This window comes from Taudactylus pleione, unplaced genomic scaffold, assembly GCF_031769625.1.
Source record: "Taudactylus pleione unplaced genomic scaffold, aTauple2 ptg000522l, whole genome shotgun sequence".
Classification (NCBI taxonomy): domain Eukaryota; kingdom Metazoa; phylum Chordata; class Amphibia; order Anura; family Myobatrachidae; genus Taudactylus; species Taudactylus pleione.
This window is the reverse complement of record NW_028284924.1, coordinates 3,927,501-3,945,418: the sequence shown is the minus strand read 5'-3', so window position 1 is coordinate 3,945,418 and position 17,918 is coordinate 3,927,501. Positions and strand designations below refer to the sequence as shown.

The 17,918-nt window shown below is 48.2% G+C and overlaps 1 protein-coding gene across 1 annotated transcript in view; it reads right to left on the bottom strand.

Annotated features, from left to right (window-relative positions):
• Nucleotides 1-17,918, bottom strand: part of PPP1R21 (protein phosphatase 1 regulatory subunit 21) — an 84,885-nt gene that overhangs the window by 11,393 nt on the left and 55,574 nt on the right. The window contains exons 16-20 of the mRNA XM_088450726.1: nucleotides 16,860-16,952; nucleotides 15,514-15,732; nucleotides 14,988-15,023; nucleotides 12,558-12,674; nucleotides 11,999-12,097 (exon numbers count right to left, since the gene is read on the bottom strand). Coding sequence (XP_088306852.1) covers nucleotides 11,999-12,097; nucleotides 12,558-12,674; nucleotides 14,988-15,023; nucleotides 15,514-15,732; nucleotides 16,860-16,952 — 564 coding nt within the window. The remainder of the gene's footprint in view (nucleotides 1-11,998; nucleotides 12,098-12,557; nucleotides 12,675-14,987; nucleotides 15,024-15,513; nucleotides 15,733-16,859; nucleotides 16,953-17,918) is intronic.

Below are 17,918 nucleotides of genomic sequence, written 5' to 3'. Positions count from 1 at the left end.
CAGTAACTGCCCGTTACTGACTCTGCCCACAGCACAGTGGGCGTATAACTTCACCGCCACCACCAAGCTCCTTCACTGACACCTGGAACCGCTTACTTCTGGGTATGTGTGGGCACGCTGCTGCAACGGGTGTAGTAGGTAATACTGCCGGTTCAAATCCCGACAGCGGAAGCCCGGGAGAGGTGAAGATCCCCGCAGCCTAAACCTAAGTCTCACAGGGGGTGGGGGGGGTTCCTAACCCTAACCCCCCCCTTCCCTTAGCCTGACCCTCCCAGGTTTAGTGCCTAACCCTAAGTCCCCCCGGGAGCCCTGACATCTAACCCTCCCCCCCGCGGCTGTCCAAGCCCAGCGCCTGGCTTACCTTAGTTTGGTATGCCGGGCTCCCAGCGTAGGTCTAATGACAGGCGTCGGGTTTTCGACGCCTATCATTAGTACTATGCCGGGATTAGACAGTCCGTAAGCCGGCGGATGGCATTTAGACAGTCGGCTTCCTGACTACATCCCGCTGCAACACTTCCTGGGTAACTTCCATTGGTCCCTCACCATGGACCAGTCTCTGCAAGGAAGCTGGCAGGGGGCCTGGAGGACTCTATGCTCAATCCAGAACAGCCAGAAAACGAAAACAAGAGATATGGTAAGAACTTACCTTTGTTATCTCTGTTTCTACGAAGTCCATAGGGTCCACAGGGTTGACCTTGGGGTATAGGTTGGGAACCAAATCCGGGCACCACGCAATTAAAGCTTTTAGCTCCCAGGATGCACTGGGTCCACTCTCCCTATAACCCCACCCCCAAGCCAGAGGCACCTCAGTTTGTAAGTAGCCAAAGGCCGGAGGAGGAGAGAAAAATAGAGAGAAAACTGGAACACTCAATAACCATACTCACAGAAATGGGAGACGGAAAACCGGTGACCAGCCACACAGCCCATATGAAGCCAGGTGCGTCAGGGCGGGCGCCCTGTGGACCCTATGGACTTCGTAGAAACAGAGATAACAAAGGTAAGTTCTTTCCATATCTCTTGTTTTCTACTTCAGGGTCCATAGGGGGTCCACAGGGTTGACCTTGGGGATGTCCCAAAGCAGTTCAACCAAGGGTGGGGATGCTCCTGCGCTGAGAGGAGAATCCGTCGCCAAAAAGAAAGCATCCTGAGAGGCAAAGGAAACCAATGCCTAGAACCTTAAAAAAAGGTGTGGACAGAAGACCACGTGGCCACCTAGTAAGGGAAAACAGCCGAGGCGCCACAGCGAGCCGCCCACGAGGGTTACATGGCCCGAGAAAAAACAAGCCTCAACAACAGAAAGGCCTACCCATGGGTAGGCCCCTGAGGAAGACATAAGAGACCATCTAGCCAACATTTGGTTATAGTCCGGCCATCCTTTCCTGTGAAAACCAGAAATCTCAGATTACCAATAAGGAGTCAGATTTCAGTAAGGAACTTGAACGGATCACATAAGGCCAAAGAGGCCGGACCACAGTCAATGAGACCACACCAGCCGAGAGGACTGGGGACTGAATGGCCGTACCATAAGTTCCAGAATAATATGGAACCTAAAAACCACTCTAAGAAGAAACACAGGGTGAGAGCAACTCACACCCTGACATGATGCCCTCCAGAAGAAGGAGCCACATGAGAACGCTCCCAATTCAGACACTCTCCTGGTTGATATAAACACCCTGAGAGAGCGCTGAAACAATAGACCATGTAATGGCTATCACAACCAGCGGTTCCATTGACTGTCCCCGGAGGGAACAAAGAACCACTACTAACTCCCAAGGAGTCCCTAGGGAGGACAAATGGAGGCCTAATCCAGAAAACACTCCAAAGGATGAACTGGACACCAGAGTGGAGCAATTCCATATCTTAACCATACCGACAGTGTAGAGATCCGCACTGTCAGGAAGGCCAGTCCGAGGGTGAAACCCAAGCCAGCCGGAAGGAATGCCAGAATATCTGGAAATCCTGGACACCGGAGGATCGTATCGACAGGTACGATACCATAAGAATTATGTATGCCACAGTCCGTGGCAGATCCCAGCAAAGTCTGGCCTATCTGCTCTAAACATCTCAATGAAGACAGAGCCAGGGAAGCCCTAGGACCACAGTAGGGGCGCAGTCAAAGACAAACAATCCAGGTCCAGGGAAAAACAAGGACCCTGAGACAACAGGTCCAGATAGTGAAGCAGTAGGAACGGAGCATCGATGAGGAGACTCCGAAAATCTTAGTACCAGTGATGTCTGGGACGAACTGGAGCCCCCAGAAGGAAAGCCCCTCCGTCTCAAATTAAACTTCCGAAGACCTCGAGGAAGAAGGGAGACTGGAGGACACAGGTACACAAAGTGGAAGGACCACTTCACTGACAAAGGCTCACTGAAAGTAGCTTCAGTACTCCTAGAGCTGGACTGTAACACCGGTAATGTGTGATAGAGTCAGAAGGCCATGAGGATCAATCACCTCAGGGAGGCACTCTCTGCTCACCAGGAGTTGAAATCTCTCTTGGACCATGTCAGAATGTATGACATTCCCTGTCATTGCCACCCAACTACCAGTGTTGCCTAGATGGAAGCCACTGTTGTGACACTGTCGGACTGAACCTATTCAGGTTTACCGTGACATATGGGTTAGGCCAGAGTGAAGGCCCAAGACAGCCTAAAGTACCAACAAGTTAAGTGGCAGGGTGGAAGCGACAGACGTCCAACTGCCCCGAAACGAATGCGGACCAGACACTGTCTGTAGCAAAGAACACCCTGGACGAGATGGCCATAGCCACCCGGACAGAGACCGACTCTCCTCCGGAGAAAGCATCATCGTTCGAACAGCGATCCGATGGAAAAAACTCGATCCATCTGGAGAGGAGTCAAGTATGGCAAGGCCTGGAATGGAACTGAGCACATTCCACCCTACCAAAAGGTAGACAGACACTCTGGTAGACCGCGCATCACAAAGAGTAATGACATATGCCGACTGCGTAGACATCCGCACACTCCAAGTTGAAGAGTGGAGATCTTGTCTTACGCCAGAAAAATTCTTAGATTCTGAGAATCCAGCAGTGCTCCCAGATGAAGAAAACCCTGTGAGGGATGCAGGGAGGACTTTTACTCCGTTGACTAATTATCTGTGCCGAGAAGAAGCCACGGTTATCCTGACCTGGCGGTAAAGTACCTTGGTGACCCCACTAAAAGCAGGAGGCCGTCCAGAGAAAGAAGCATTCGGATACACTGAACAGGTGAACTGTCAGAAAATCCATAAAGCTGGTAAACCCCGGTGGAGTTGAGGACAGTCCCAAAAGGCAGAGCCTGAAACTTACAAGTGTTGCTGTGGCACAGCAAACCTGAACCCATGCTGATGAGAGGGCTCTGTATGTACCCGTAGGTACGAATCCTGAACACTCAGATATACCGGAAAATCCCCAGGTTCCAAACGTCGGATGATGGAGCATGGAGGATTCCACCTGAGTCCAGGTACCCTTGGAATCTGATTCAGGGATTTGAGACAGTGTATAGGCAAATGAGGACCAGTCGGTCACTGCCCCAGAAAGTAGAACAACCAGTCCCTCGCTGAGATAGTGAGGCTGGCCAAAATAGCTCTGCTTACCGCAAAGACTGTATAGCTTTCTGGGATTGTAAGGCCCTGATCGGGTCTGAAGAAGGGCCTGTGAGGAGGCCGTTGAGAATCAGTACCTCACTCTGGAATCCCCCAGATGTAGACCTGTCCCGTCAGGCCGAAGGTTTATCCTCAGGCGTAGAAGCAGGGTCGTCCGGAAGTTCAGGACTGCTCGGTAATGGATATGGTGGCCCCGGTGGAGGCCAACTGCCTAGGAAAAAACAGGCCTTTAGGCTGACCCTGAGAACAAGAAGACTTAACAGAGTTAGTGGGAGTAGCTAAAGACGGTATCTCTCCATTAGTGATACTGCCAATGATGCAACAATCTTGTCAAGGTCAGGACCAAACAAGATCTTCCCCATGGAAGGAGTCTGCACCTCTGCTTTCCCATAACGCAGCCGCAGGGTATTGCGGCGGATACAGTCGCAGCCGAAACCCTGAAAGTTAGAAGACCGGCAGCCAATGTAGGTAATCCCACATATGACCACTGCATATTTTATGTGAACGGCAAAAGATATTTGAACCCCAGACGTGTTGGAGGGGAAAAACGTTACAAAAGCATCACCATGCGATGGCCATGGTAGGACGGGCAACAGGCCCTGAAAACGAGTACATTGATTTCAGACAAAGTTACCACCTACGGATCCGTAAAATCCGTCCAGGCCGGGATGGGAGGCGGATTAATGCCTGTAACCCGACGAACAACATACAAATCCACCCCAGAAGGAGATTTCCATTACTTGTGAGGACCCTCAGGGAATGGGAAACAGGAGGCCTTTGTGACTCCTCGTATCCGGCGACAGCCAGACTCCCGCCATGAGATCCACCCGCTGGGCAAAAACGGGAAATGTATGATACAGGTGCAGGATGGACATTCTCTATATCCAGAATGAACCTGGCTACCAGCCCCAAAGCAGGGATAATACTTGAAATCGGCTCCCCCCATGTGAGAGGGAAAGAGCCGAATACACCATCCAGTTCACGGCAGAGCCACTGGGAAGTAAGCACAGGGCGTATATCACGCCATTTAGTATTTCGTAGAAAACGACATCCACCAGGGTGGCCGTTGTGGTAGTCCCTGCAAGGGGAACGACAGACCGATGTGGTATCGGAGGTAATTCATGTACTGTGAAAAACCCCTGGCAGGGAGCGATAGTCTGTGACACAGGGGTAAATTGCAAGAAATTGTGAGATACCTCGAGTTGAAAAGGGCAGTATGGTGAAGTAACTCCAAGCGAGTGACGACAATGGGGCCCGCCCGGCGATCCTCAAAGGAGAGGATCCTGAGAAATAAACCGCCCTTTAAGGGGGTCGTGCAAGGGGCCCGGCACCAGATGGCGCCGCATACATAAACCTTTCTGAGTTAAAATCCTCCGCACTACTACCTGCAGGCTATGACTTGCAGGATAGCAATAATGGGTGCAGTATCGTGTGCAATCTCCTGGTCGGATATATTTGACTATCTTGACGGAAATATTAAGCAGCGCCATACCGGTCCTGACTGACGCTAAGATTAGCTGCAGGGACCCATTATCAGCGTATGCAGCTCACAGGTCCATCTAAAATATGGCAACGTGCAGCACGCAACAGTATGTGACAAACCTCACAAATATTACCAAGTATATATATGTGAGGTCTCAGAACCACCCCAGGTACACCTGTATTAGGGCAGATAAAGAAAAGGGATATATATACACTGACAGGTAAGAGAAAAAGCAGACAGTCAGCACTAGCATAAGTCACATACAATGCAGAAAAATATATATACATACATTTGCATGACATATAATATACTGCACAATGTCGCTACATTCAACTGCCCAGATTCAGTGTCTGGGAAGGCTATAGCGCTGTGTACACTCACCCAAAATGGCCAGGTACGCAGGGGGACTGGGCTCACTGTCATCCTAGGAGTTTTGCAGCACCACCGAGAGATAATGGCCGCTGGAGACCTCAGAAGAAGCGTGACTCGCGGAGGAAGCAGCTCAGCGATGCCAGACTGTAGCATTGAAAGGCGCGCTGAGCTGAGGAGCCGCTAGACAGGGAAGGCTTCCTCCCCTGGCTAGCAAATTAACCCCCCGGGATGCCGGCTCCCGCTATAAACCCTGGTGGGCTAGTGGACACGTGGGGTATGCCTCCATGGAGGGGGAGCCCGCCGCCACCGCTAGCAGCTCCGGTCTGTCCCCAGAGACCGGAGGCATAAGGCTGCATACACACGTGGATCACCGCAAGCGGTGACCACGCGACTTACCTGTCCCCGTCGATCCGGCAGCAGCCCAGGGATTCCTCCAGAGCCCGGCTAGTACAGACTCTGGGGTCCCGCTGCGATCCCCAGATCTGTACTGGCGTCGCAGCGCCGGCGGGGTGTAGGAGCAGCAGCTTAGACGTCCATTGGACAGTCTGATGCTGCCGCTCTGAAGAGTAGTAAAAAATAAGAAAATAAAACTCTTTCAAATAAATTTTAAGCTTAGGGGCTGCTGAGCAGCCCCCCTGCAGTAACGGTGACCCGACTCCGGCCGGGCACCAACTTAAACTGAGGTGCCGCTGGCTTGGGGGTGGGGTTATAGGGAGAGTGGACCCAGTGCATCCTGGGAGCTAAAAGCTTTAACTGCGTGGTGCCCGGATTTGGTTCCCAACCTATACCCCAAGTTCAACCCTGTGGACCCCCTATGGACCCTGAAGTAGAAATAGTGTTTTGTGCAATTCTAATGGTCACAGGATACAAGCACCTTGAAGTAAGTAGATGTTTATTGCTCAGTCTCTAAAGAGACAATTACTCCACAGCACACAGATGATCGTCAGAAGTACAGACCTCTATGAGAGTCAGAGGATATCCACAGATGTGACCTTATACATCTTTGCTGCAGTCGCGCTGAAAGTCCCGTGAGACTACTAGCGCCGGGCGTACAGCAGGCTGTGCTGATTAATTGGATATGAGACATTTGTATATCTGCATCTATATCAGATCGCTATTGGTGGGTCGCACCCAGGATTTGTACATGCGTCGATCCCGCCTGAGACCCGTTCCAGACTGGCTGACTGATGATGTCACCGCCATCGCTGCTGAGCCAGCGCTTGGAGATGATTTCATCTTCAAGCGCCGGCTCTCCCTATGCAGTGAACGGGACCCGGGTCGCCTCGACCCGAGTTCACACCGCACCACGAGCCAGGTTGAACTCGTGTTCAACCCTGCTCGTTACCAAGGTTGAAATGCCAAGTTATTTCAACTGGGCCCTGTCACACTGCACAGTAACCCGGGTTGCTAGGCGCTCAAGTGCGTTAACCTGGGTTATTTTATGGCAGTGTGAAAGGGGTACGAGTCTCTGATTCTGTATACAAAGTGCTACATTGTAGCAGCCGCAGCTTTTTCCATTCCAAGTGCAGTTGTGCTTCATATATAGACTCAGTCGCACACAGATATACAAGTGTCACATATCTCATTAATCAGCGCAGTCTGCTGGTGCCTCCTAGTTGCATCGTATTGCGACTTGGACACTTTTTTTGGCAAAAAATAAATAAAATATATGCCACACACTAGCCGAGTAGCACGGGATCTAGCGGCTCACCCATGCCAGGCAAATCGCACAGCATGGCGTATTAAGGCTAGATGTAGGAGGACACATCTGTACACACACACACACACACACACACACACACACACACAGGCCCTGAGTCAGAGCCGGACGCTCTGACAGAGCGCTCGCTCTGAATCAGGGCCGTCCTTCTGAATTTTTAGAGCGGCCTCCTGGCCGCTCGTATAGCTGTGGGTGACCACCCACAGCTATAGCGAGCGGCCAGGAAGATGGTCGCGATGGTCAAGACCGTCGAGACCCTTGTGGTAGGGTCTCGTTGCCGCAAGCCCTGGAGTGCTTTTGGCTCTATCAGAGCCGAAAGCACTCCCACTGACATCAGGGCCGGCCCCAGACGGTAGGCGTTCCCATGGAAACGCCTCAGTCTGGCAAGCCACGCCCACCAAAGGGGGCGTGCTGTCACTCACCATCGACAGCACGCCCCCTTTGTAGCGAGACCCATAGCGACGGCTTGCCCGTCGCTATCTGGGTCTCGCGCATGCGCATGACGGAGCCGCCTCCGTCGTGCGCACTGGGCCAACATCGACCCGCTTGCGAGCGCTCATCGCTCGCGAGCGGGTCTGAATTAGGCCCAGAGCTCACACACACACAGACCTCACACGTCCTCTTTATATCCCATTCTTACACACAATACCACAGGGGTTAAACCCACTCTGTGTCCCTTAACCCAATCAAACTACATCTTACATTTCAAAGGAGCGAACCAAATTCCTTCCTTCCTTCAATACATACATATATCATCATAACCAGTTAGCTTTCCTAAAACACAACTGATTTAGCACACAGTATAACTACCAAAATGTTAATATAACTCATAATTTCCTGTGAAATTAACCATAATTTCACAGGAACTGGTGAATTGCATCATCTTTTTCAAATATCTATGCATCAAACCAGTTTACCTTTCGCAATCGTAACCCCTTCAGTTCTTGGGAAGCTCCACAATCAGGAAATTCTTAAAAACAGTTTTTTCAGACCCCACAGGAGCTTCCCTAGTCTGCATTTCACAGAAAAGGTTTGTTCAGTCACCACCATAGCCCCCAAAGCTAGGCTTGTTCAGTCACCACCATAGCCCCCAAAGCTAGGCTTGTTCAGTCACCACCATAGCCCCCAAAGCTAGGCTTGTTCAGTCACCACCATAGCCCCCAAAGCTAGGCTTGTTCAGTCACCACCATAGCCCCCAAAGCTAGGCTTGTTCAGTCACCACCAAAGCCCCCAAAGCTAGGCTAGGCATCACCATAGCCCCCAAAGCTAGGCTTGTTCAGTCACCACCATAGCCCCCAAAGCTAGGCTTGTTCAGTCACCACCATAGCCCCCAAAGCTAGGCTTGTTCAGTCACCACCATAGCCCCCAAAGCTAGGCTTGTTCAGTCACCACCATAGGCCCCAAAGCTAGGCTTGTTCAGTCACCACCATAGCCCCCAAAGCTAGGCTTGTTCAGTCACCACCAAAGCCCCCAAAGCTAGGCTAGGATAGTCACCACCATAGCCCCCAAAGCTAGGCTTGTTCAGTCACCACCATAGCCCCCAAAGCTAGGCTTGTTCAGTCACCACCATAGCCCCCAATGCTAGGCTTGTTCAGTCACCACCATAGCCCCCAATGCTAGGCTTGTTCAGTCACCACCATAGCCCCCAAAGCTAGGCTTGTTCAGTCACCACCATAGCCCCCAAAGCTAGGTTTGTTCAGTCACCACCATAGCACCCAAAGCTAGGCTAGGATAGTCACCAACATAGCCCCCAAAGCTAGGCTTGTTCAGTCACCACCATAGCCCCCAAAGCTAGGCTTGTTCAGTCACCACCATAGCCCCCAAAGCTAGGCTAGGGCAGTCCCCATATCACTTCCAATGTCAGGATGGCAATTCCTTATACAATAAAATACTCATGAAACACATTCCTATCAGTGCATAGTCTATACCAGAGGTTCCCAGATGCGGTCCTCAAGGCTCCCCAACAGTTCAGGTGTTAGAGATATCCATGGCTGAGCACAGGTGGTTAAATCAAATTGAGTGAGGTACTAATTAAGTCACCTGTGCTCAAACATGGATATCCCTGAAACCTGGTCTGTTGGGGAGCCTTGAGGACCGCGTATGGGAACCTCTGGTGTATACATTTAAAAATGCATTTCCACAGGTGCGCACAGTGCATTAAATATAACATGTCAAAACACATTATAGGTCCATGTAAAGATGGCGCTGCGGCATGAGGGCTAACCCCTTCAGTGCCATGGCTGACATTTTATACCCGTGTGCCGGGTCTCCTGCCACAGTCAATATAGCGCTTTTCTATTGTTAGTGTTTTTATTGTTAGAGCCCTAACCGCAGCCTTACACTAACCCCAAACCACATTCACTATGTCGACAAAGTCCTTGTCGACATTTCGACCTGGTTGACATTCTGCGTGACGGCATTCACAACATATCAACATTGCGAACGTCGTCATAATGACTGCATACCTTTAGCCCCGGCAAAATAAAGAACAGACAAAATGAGGCAGGCAGACATATGACATTAGTAGTAGTATACACTGCTGCTATTTACTTAACAGAGTCGGCGATTTCACTAACGGGACAACCAAATATATCTACTGTGTTCAGCTTACCGACTCTCCCGGCAGCCGATACCTGGATCCTACCGTGCGCATACATATGGTCAAAATGTTACAAAGGACACGAAGAGGAACGTTATGAATATTACAGCTGTACTGAAGTGAAAACAGAGTTTACACACAGGCAATAAGTTTCTATAAACCAATTTAAAAAGTAATAATAAAAAAAAAAATTTTTATTGAAAAATAAAACGACCCGATGTTTTAGATCCTCTGGTAGGTCCGATAACTGGATAGCAAGATTCCGATGCATCGACACACCGTGGCAAACCTTACCTAGAACTAAGGGCCTGATTCAGAGCCGGACGCTATTTGCGGTCGTTCGTTCAGAAAAAGGGGGTGGCTATTCAAATGAACCGTTCGCTCTAAGCGGTCTGTTCATGCCTCTATGTCTGAACGAGCGAACAAAACTTGCGGTCGATTTTTGAATAACTACGCCCCCTGGTCGCTCGCATCCTACGTCATGTCCGCTATTTATTAGATTAATCGAGTACATCGACCAACGTATGAACTGCTCGCTATTGTTGTGGTTGGTTTTTCCTACCACAATCTTGCGAGCAGTTCTGACTATAAAATAACCCAGTGACGTGGTCAATGACGCTGCTGTATTAATTATGCACACCCATAAAACGCCCATTTTGACCTTTAAGCACGCCTGCGTTCTGATCTCCACTCCCCGTTTTCAAGCACTTTCCCCTGTTACCACCAACATACGCCTCCTCCTGTCACTCAAAATAGCAGGCATTCGCTATTTAGCGAACAAACGATTTTCGGTCGCACTGACTGGTTCGCGCATGCGTATTACGATCCGTACGCATGCGCAGTTGTGCAAACATCGCTCGGAACGAACGAGCGGCCGCTTACGAGCGGCTCTGAATCAGGCCCTAAAATCAATATAATCTGCATATAATCATCTGACAGGTGACCAAAAAGTAAATTGCTGGTAACACCTTACCGCAGACGCCCTTTGCTCTATTACCTGACTGTGGAAATCAATGGGAGGGAAGATATCCTATAGCTCAGCTTCAGACTTTGCACTGCGGCACGGCCGGAGACCACGTACGTCTTCACTGAACCATGCCTAACATGCCTGAAAAGGTCATATGGCTCCCGCTGTGTGGACTCCTAGCCCCCATGTCTGCATCACAGTAGAGGACCTGGACCTGGCTGTGAGTACAGAGCAGTGGAACTGATGCAGCAAAATGATTCAATCATAATTCACTTATGCTGAAGTATTGGCTTTTAGCTGAGTAACGATGTGATGGGAACACCGCTTCACCAGCAGATAAATAATCGCTTGCTTTCTCTCCACTACCATGGATGTTACAGGAACCACTGCCACTTCCGAAATCCTACATGTCCCTCTCATACAATAAATGAGCAATGGAGTCAGACAGTAGTTGTGTCACATGAGCTTCTCTTTCCATCGTGCTATGCGCAGGCTTATTAGGAAAACCCCTTTATAGGACATTTTACTTTTTGGACCCCGATTCTGAGTTGAACGATACAACTTGGAACCAAATGTGCAAGGACTGAGACGACCACTTTGATCATCTTCTGAGGTGAAAAAATAACGCTTGCTGCGTCTGCCACCATCGGTCGCTCCATCGAAACTGGCACCAGCCCTATGGCAGGTGCCGATTATCCTGCCGACCATGGCACTCCCACAACACGCCCATAAGATGGACCAGCTCTGCCCATCCGCTTAGCCACCTCACCTGTCACTGCCCAGGACCGCCCACCACACTTTGAAAACATTTCTGAGACTGTGCGTCTCCTGTGCGCCTCAATCGCAACTGGGAGTCTGTGCGCGCGGGCTCTTGACTTTGATGTATGCGAAGAAAAGAAAAAAAATCGCTCATCGGTACATCCGATGATTTTGTCCTCGCACTAAGGCTCCCATAACATGGAAGTAAAAAGTCAGGACACCCCCCTTCTTGACCTTAAGTTTACCATGGCCATGAAACCTAACCCATACTTTCTTTTATTTCATCTGCCTCCCAAAAAGAATTATATAGACTTATTCCCAACTATCCCCCTAATTTGGGTGTGTCAGGAGAATGAGGGAAAGAACATGCACTACTGTAGGAATATATTGTATATGCTGGTGGCTTTCAGGTTTAGTCACAGTCGTCCCTGTGATAGCCATTGTGAGCGATGAATGGACGAGTTGGCCGATGGGTCCTGCCAACTGGCTGCCCTTACCTGCAATCTGCTAATGCTCTGACGGGCCGATTTTGTTTCTTCCGTTAAGCTCTGATTGGATTTTTCTGCCAGCGTTAATCTTTTCGCAAAAGCCCGGCACTGCAAATGGAAAACACAAATGTTGACACAGTACGACGTACAGGATGGCTACAAGGATTTAGAATTTATATTCAGTCTGCTTTAAAATGGTCTTTAAAATGGTCTTTCCCGATAGTCTGAGGTAAAAGGTGATCTTGTCAGGGAGTTCATGTGCACCCCTTACCCGCACGTAAGGGAGGCAGCCATTTTGTTTGCTGAACCAATATTCTGATAGTGACATCACTGAGACCCAGGGCCATACCTGAGGGATGTCATTATTGTCTTGGGATTCATTCGTGAATATGGTTATAGAATTTATGCCTCAAACTCAGACGTTTATCCCAAAAAACAAAATGACTTTAAAAGTACCTTAAAATACCTGTAAAAATCAGATAGCCCTATAATATTACTAACATCTATCTAATAAGATATAAAGACATTTAGCAGTTTCATAGTTATACATAACAACGGCCGGACTTACCTCTGCGTGGAAATGGACAGACTTGCTGTCTGCCAGCTGTAGCTGTGCTGTGAGCTCGGCTATTCTCGTCATGTAATGATTTTTTATCAGGCCTTCCCTTGAGCCGTAATCTGGAACCTGGCCATGACAAGGAGGGGATTATTTTTAGAATGACCACTCGGTCTCAAAGGGCAGATCAACATCTGAACTGTCAATCATCCTCTGGTTGGTATTCTCTAAATCAAACCACGGCCGATGCAGCCAGCGGGTCGATAATAACTGAAGCATAAAGAGGACCAATCATATGCAGACAAGAAGCAGACAAAGATGGAAACAAGGGAGAACAAGCATATGGAACAGAAAGAAAGACCTTCCACGCAGGTGTGGCTGGAATGTTAGTTATGCATGTAACACCCTATTCATGGTCAGGGTGGTGTATTACAATGCTGCACAGCCCTGATTTCCTATTATTATGTCGAGGACATTTTAACATCATGAAGTACAACCACCACGTTCACACACAGGGGAGGCAGTCATTGTCGGCTGAACCAGAATACATTGAAATGCAGCTTATTAATTCACTAGTAGCCAGCGACATCATTGAGGCACTTCGTGATCAGTATTTACGAGGTGCCTCGTGCCTCGGACCTCAGTGGTGTTACGGACTCCTAGTGAATAGATGCAGTCTCTTGAAAACTGGTTCTGCCCACACACTGGCTGCTTTTGGCCCCCTGCCCCTGAGCCATGCAGCCTTGTCCTCGCAGACATAATCACCCCAGTGGATATTTCACTGACTGCCATAAGATTATTATAACCCTCTCCTGCTGCTAGGGATGACCATCGATAGTAAACCATTTATGTTTGTTAACTACCGATAGTTTTGTCATCATTGGCAAAGTGGAACCCAATGGGTTTTATTTTCTTCTCCCAATGTGGACCTTAGCCACGCCCCCTGTTGGCCTACTAAGCCCCACCTCCAGTTTTAATTGGCCTGCTGTCCATTCAGCAGCGGTGGCCATCGTGCGGTGCAAACCATCGATGGCTCACCATAGAGGGGTTTTTTTTGTGCCATCGATGGGTATCCTACCTGCTGCTGTGCTGTGACCATCCTGATTATCTAAACTGGCTACAGTGGTTTGTTCTATCCCCGCCTACTTCACATAAAACAAACAAAGATGAAGAATGACACTTGCGGAATGCAGATTGGGCAGGTGTAACATATGAGGAGAGTGAGATTTGGGAGAGGTGTGCCCAGGCTGAAATCTAAGTTGCACTGTAAAAATAAAGCTGCCCAGCATTTGTGATCTACATGCAAAAGCAGCCAGTATTTACCCTGCATGCACAAACAATAAATGTATTTGCACCCCCTGCATTGCAGCGTAGTTTGGTCCAGAGATGGTAAAGAAAGGTTTGGAGCCCGTGTGGAATCGGGCGTGGTATAAAAAGGTCGACATTCAGAAGGTCGTCTGGTTCTGAACGTCAACAGTAAAAAGGTTGACATGGTCATTAGGCTGACAGTCATTCTGTAAACATGTATTTAGGTCGACAGGGTTAAATGGTCAACACAGTCAAAAGGTTGACAGTTAACATGTCGACACTAAAATGTCAACACATTTGTTATTTTAGCCTAAACCTACCCATCATGAAAAACCCCCATGTCGACATGTTAAATGCAGACCTTACGACTGCATCGACCATTTAACCCTGTCGACCTAAATACATGTCTACAGAATGATGGTCTGCCTAATGAACATGTCGGAATGTGTCAACTTTCTGAATGTCGACTTTTTTTTTTTTTTTTTTTTTTTATTGTCGCCCAGTTGTCAGGAATTCTGTGGAATTGGGGGGGTCACTGCAAAGTATGGAGGCTGATGCAATGGAGGGAAGGGCGCTATTCTAAGTGGCTGGCAAATGAGAATGTGCACATTTCATGTTTGTACAATGGGTGGGTTGTATGAACAAAAATGGGGTCTGCGCAAAGTGGATGGCAAGGATATCTGGTATCTGTTGAGTGGTCTTGCTTGGAAGAAAATGCTGATATAATGACTTGCAGGGGTATGACGCGAGTATAAAGAGGTAGAGAGGCCTCTTGGCGGTGACCACAAAGCCGACTGAAAGCTGGTTCTGGGTTGGAGCAGCGCCCAAGTGCACACAGCCTTACAGATGTATGTGCAGAGAATGAGAAGTGTATGTGCACAGCCTGTGCCCTGTTCCCTATCACTGATGTACGACAGAAAGGATCACATAAAAGTCAGTGTTATACAACCATATGAAGGCCAGAGTATAGGGCATATTTATTGGTAAAACATTTAGAAACAAGCCGTGTATCAATCAACAAAATACAACATATGTGAGAGAGTTAAAGGATCAGAGTGAAGCAGGTCCTAATACACGGGTACATTAGATGGATCCTGTTAGTTACATTGTATAGATCAGTATACAGTACTATACCTGCAGATTGTCATTACTCGCGGTCAACATGCCGATCTATAGAGAAATAAAATATATATATTAGCACAAGGTAAATGGCCACACGGAGTACGTGCAAAACACATTTTTTTTACAAAAGTAAAATTTCATTGATGCGCCCACATAGGGTATGGACTGGCCGGACGCCATGCCATGTGCCAGACTCATGATCACCAGTAAAAACGGAGGAAACAGAAGACAATGAAATGGATGAAGGTAAAATACTAGTAGCTGAATTTGGATGCTTAAGCTTAAAGTAAAGGAGGGCAGCTGTAACTATAGGAGCGGTATATATGCCAATCCCTGAAGGTGGCACTAGATGTAAGCACTACATACACCCACTATATAAACAGGTGGTTGGAGATAGGATAGGAGTTACATTTACAAAATAGTCCCTTTGCGTGTCATTTGAACCTATAGCCCCAGTCTGCAGAGGTGCGACGGACCCTAAAGATGTCCAATTAATACCTTTAACAAGCAGCACAAATCTGATGGGAGACATCCTTACCAAACTTGTATTTGTTTCGCTGGAATGGTCCTTTGTGTGCGGCAAGGCATTTTCCTGTGGTACTTCCCCTGATGGCCCTTTGTCTGTGTTCTTCACTATGTTCGCTATCCTCCGCGTCTCTTTCTCGTTCTCTAACTTGATCTTGGACAGCTGGGCCTCCAGCATCCAGTGCTCCTTCTCCTGCTCCAGTCTGCTGATCTTCTCCTGGCTGTGCTGCACCTGTTGAGACAAGACCAGGATATGGGCCAAGCAAGGACTGGAGAAGGTTCCCAGCATACTGCCAGACAATAGCGGTGCTCCCTCTGTAGAAGCATGGGAGCATCCGAGGACTGCACTTTGTATCTCTCTGTGATGACATTACACAGTGTATGGTTTCCTTGTATCATACATTTTCCGCTCTCGGAGCATTACCCAGCAGACCTTTCCCCTTCTTCTGAGTGTTCACATTACAAAATACCTTTGTGGAAATTTATAAACTGATGATTTTTTTTTTTTTTAACCAACTCTTTTCAGTATTCGTTTTTGTAAATAGTTTGAAGATGCTTTGAATGGGCACTAGGACATTAATCCCTGATAAAAGTTCGCTCTCCATTATTTAACCAACACAAAACTATGCACTGCTGTACTTTGTTACTGCCATAGCACTTAAAAATAGTGTTTATTCTAGCACCCTGCACCTGTCACAACCCGGGCAGTTCCTCTTTCCTGCCTGGGGTGTCGCTCTCTCCTCAGGTGCCTCTAGCACACTCTGGTCTGTAACTCAGCAGCTGAGTGTGCTAGAAGCACCAGAGCAGAGAGCGACACCCCCAGGCAGGGTGCTAGAACGAACACTAGAAAACTCACCACTCACCATGAGATATTCAGGTTTTCTGGCCTATGCCATAGGATCAATGTCTATCGGGGCCTGACACATCACTTGAGCTCTGAGGACTTGCCGTATACGAGGAACTGCATACATAGGGCCCGATTCGGAGTCAGATGATTCTCACGATGGTCAGCATGCGCCACAACAAGCAATTGCAGACTGCACATGTCACCATGCACACGATGGTTGCAGAGGCGGGTGGACATTTAGTGGGTGTGCGACCATACACATCAAGCCATACGAATACATGCATTAGCATAAGGTAGTAAATCTGGCTGTCGCGGATCCCCACGCGTTCCGCCACTTTGCATCCAACTCAAAATCATATTGTTATTGCATTTACCAAGATTTTATCACTTTTCTGTCTAGATTTGGGGCTGCACCAGAGATACAGCACAGTATGCAGCCAGGATTAGTACATGCACAGACCTTCCTGCAGCTTAGTTACATGAGGACAATGAATGTCTGGATAGTGACTTACCTGCTGTGCCAGACCTTCCCTGCTCTCTGTGGAACTCAGTAGTACTCTGCGATTCACCAACGCCTCCTCATAAGGCACAGAGTATGGGTAGGGCTGTAATGAGAGAGAAGCTGCTCAGAGGTGGGAACACCATAAGATGCGTAGAGCTAGGCGTCCAGACAGACCCCACTGCAATAATCACCCACTGACAAACACAGGGGAATGTGTAAGGTCTAAAGTGACCCCGTAATCCTAAAGCAGTGAATACTATAATTTCTTGTCAATTGCTATAAAAAAATTTCTTATATACAGTCAGGTCCATAAATATTGGGACATTGACAGAATTTACAGATTTTGGCCGCTGTTCACCACCACAATGGCTTTGAAATGTAACAAACAAGATGTGCTTTAACTGCAGACTTTCAGATTTAATTTGAGGGTAATTACATCCAAATCGGGTGAACGGTGTAGGAAGAGTTCCAATATGTGCCTCCCACTTTTTAAGGGGCCAAAAGTAATGGGACTATCAACTCAAAAGCTATTTCATGGACAGGTGTGGGCTATTCCCTCGTTATTTCATTATCAATTAAGCAGGTAAAAGGTCTGGAGTTGATTCTAGGTGTGACATTTGCATTTGGAATCAGTTGCTGTCGACTCTCAATATGAGATCCAAAGAGCTGTCACTATCAGTGAAGCAAGCCATCATTAGGCTGAAAAATCAAAACAAACCCATCAGAGCGATAGGAAAAACATTAGGTGTGGCCAAATCAACTGTTTGGAACATTCTTAAAAATAAAGAACGCATCGGAGAGCTCAGCAACACCAAAAGACCTGGAAGACCACGAAAAACAACTGTGGTGGATGACAGAAGAATTATTTCCCTGGTGAAGAAAAACCCCTTCACAATAGTTGGCCAAATCAAGAACACTCTCCAGGAGGTAGATGTATGTGTGTCAAAGTCAACAATCAAGAGAAGACTTCACAAGAGTGAATATAGAGGGTTCACCACAAGATGTAAACCATTGGTGAGCCACAAAAACAGGAAGACCAGATTAGAGTTTGCCAAACAACATCTAAAAA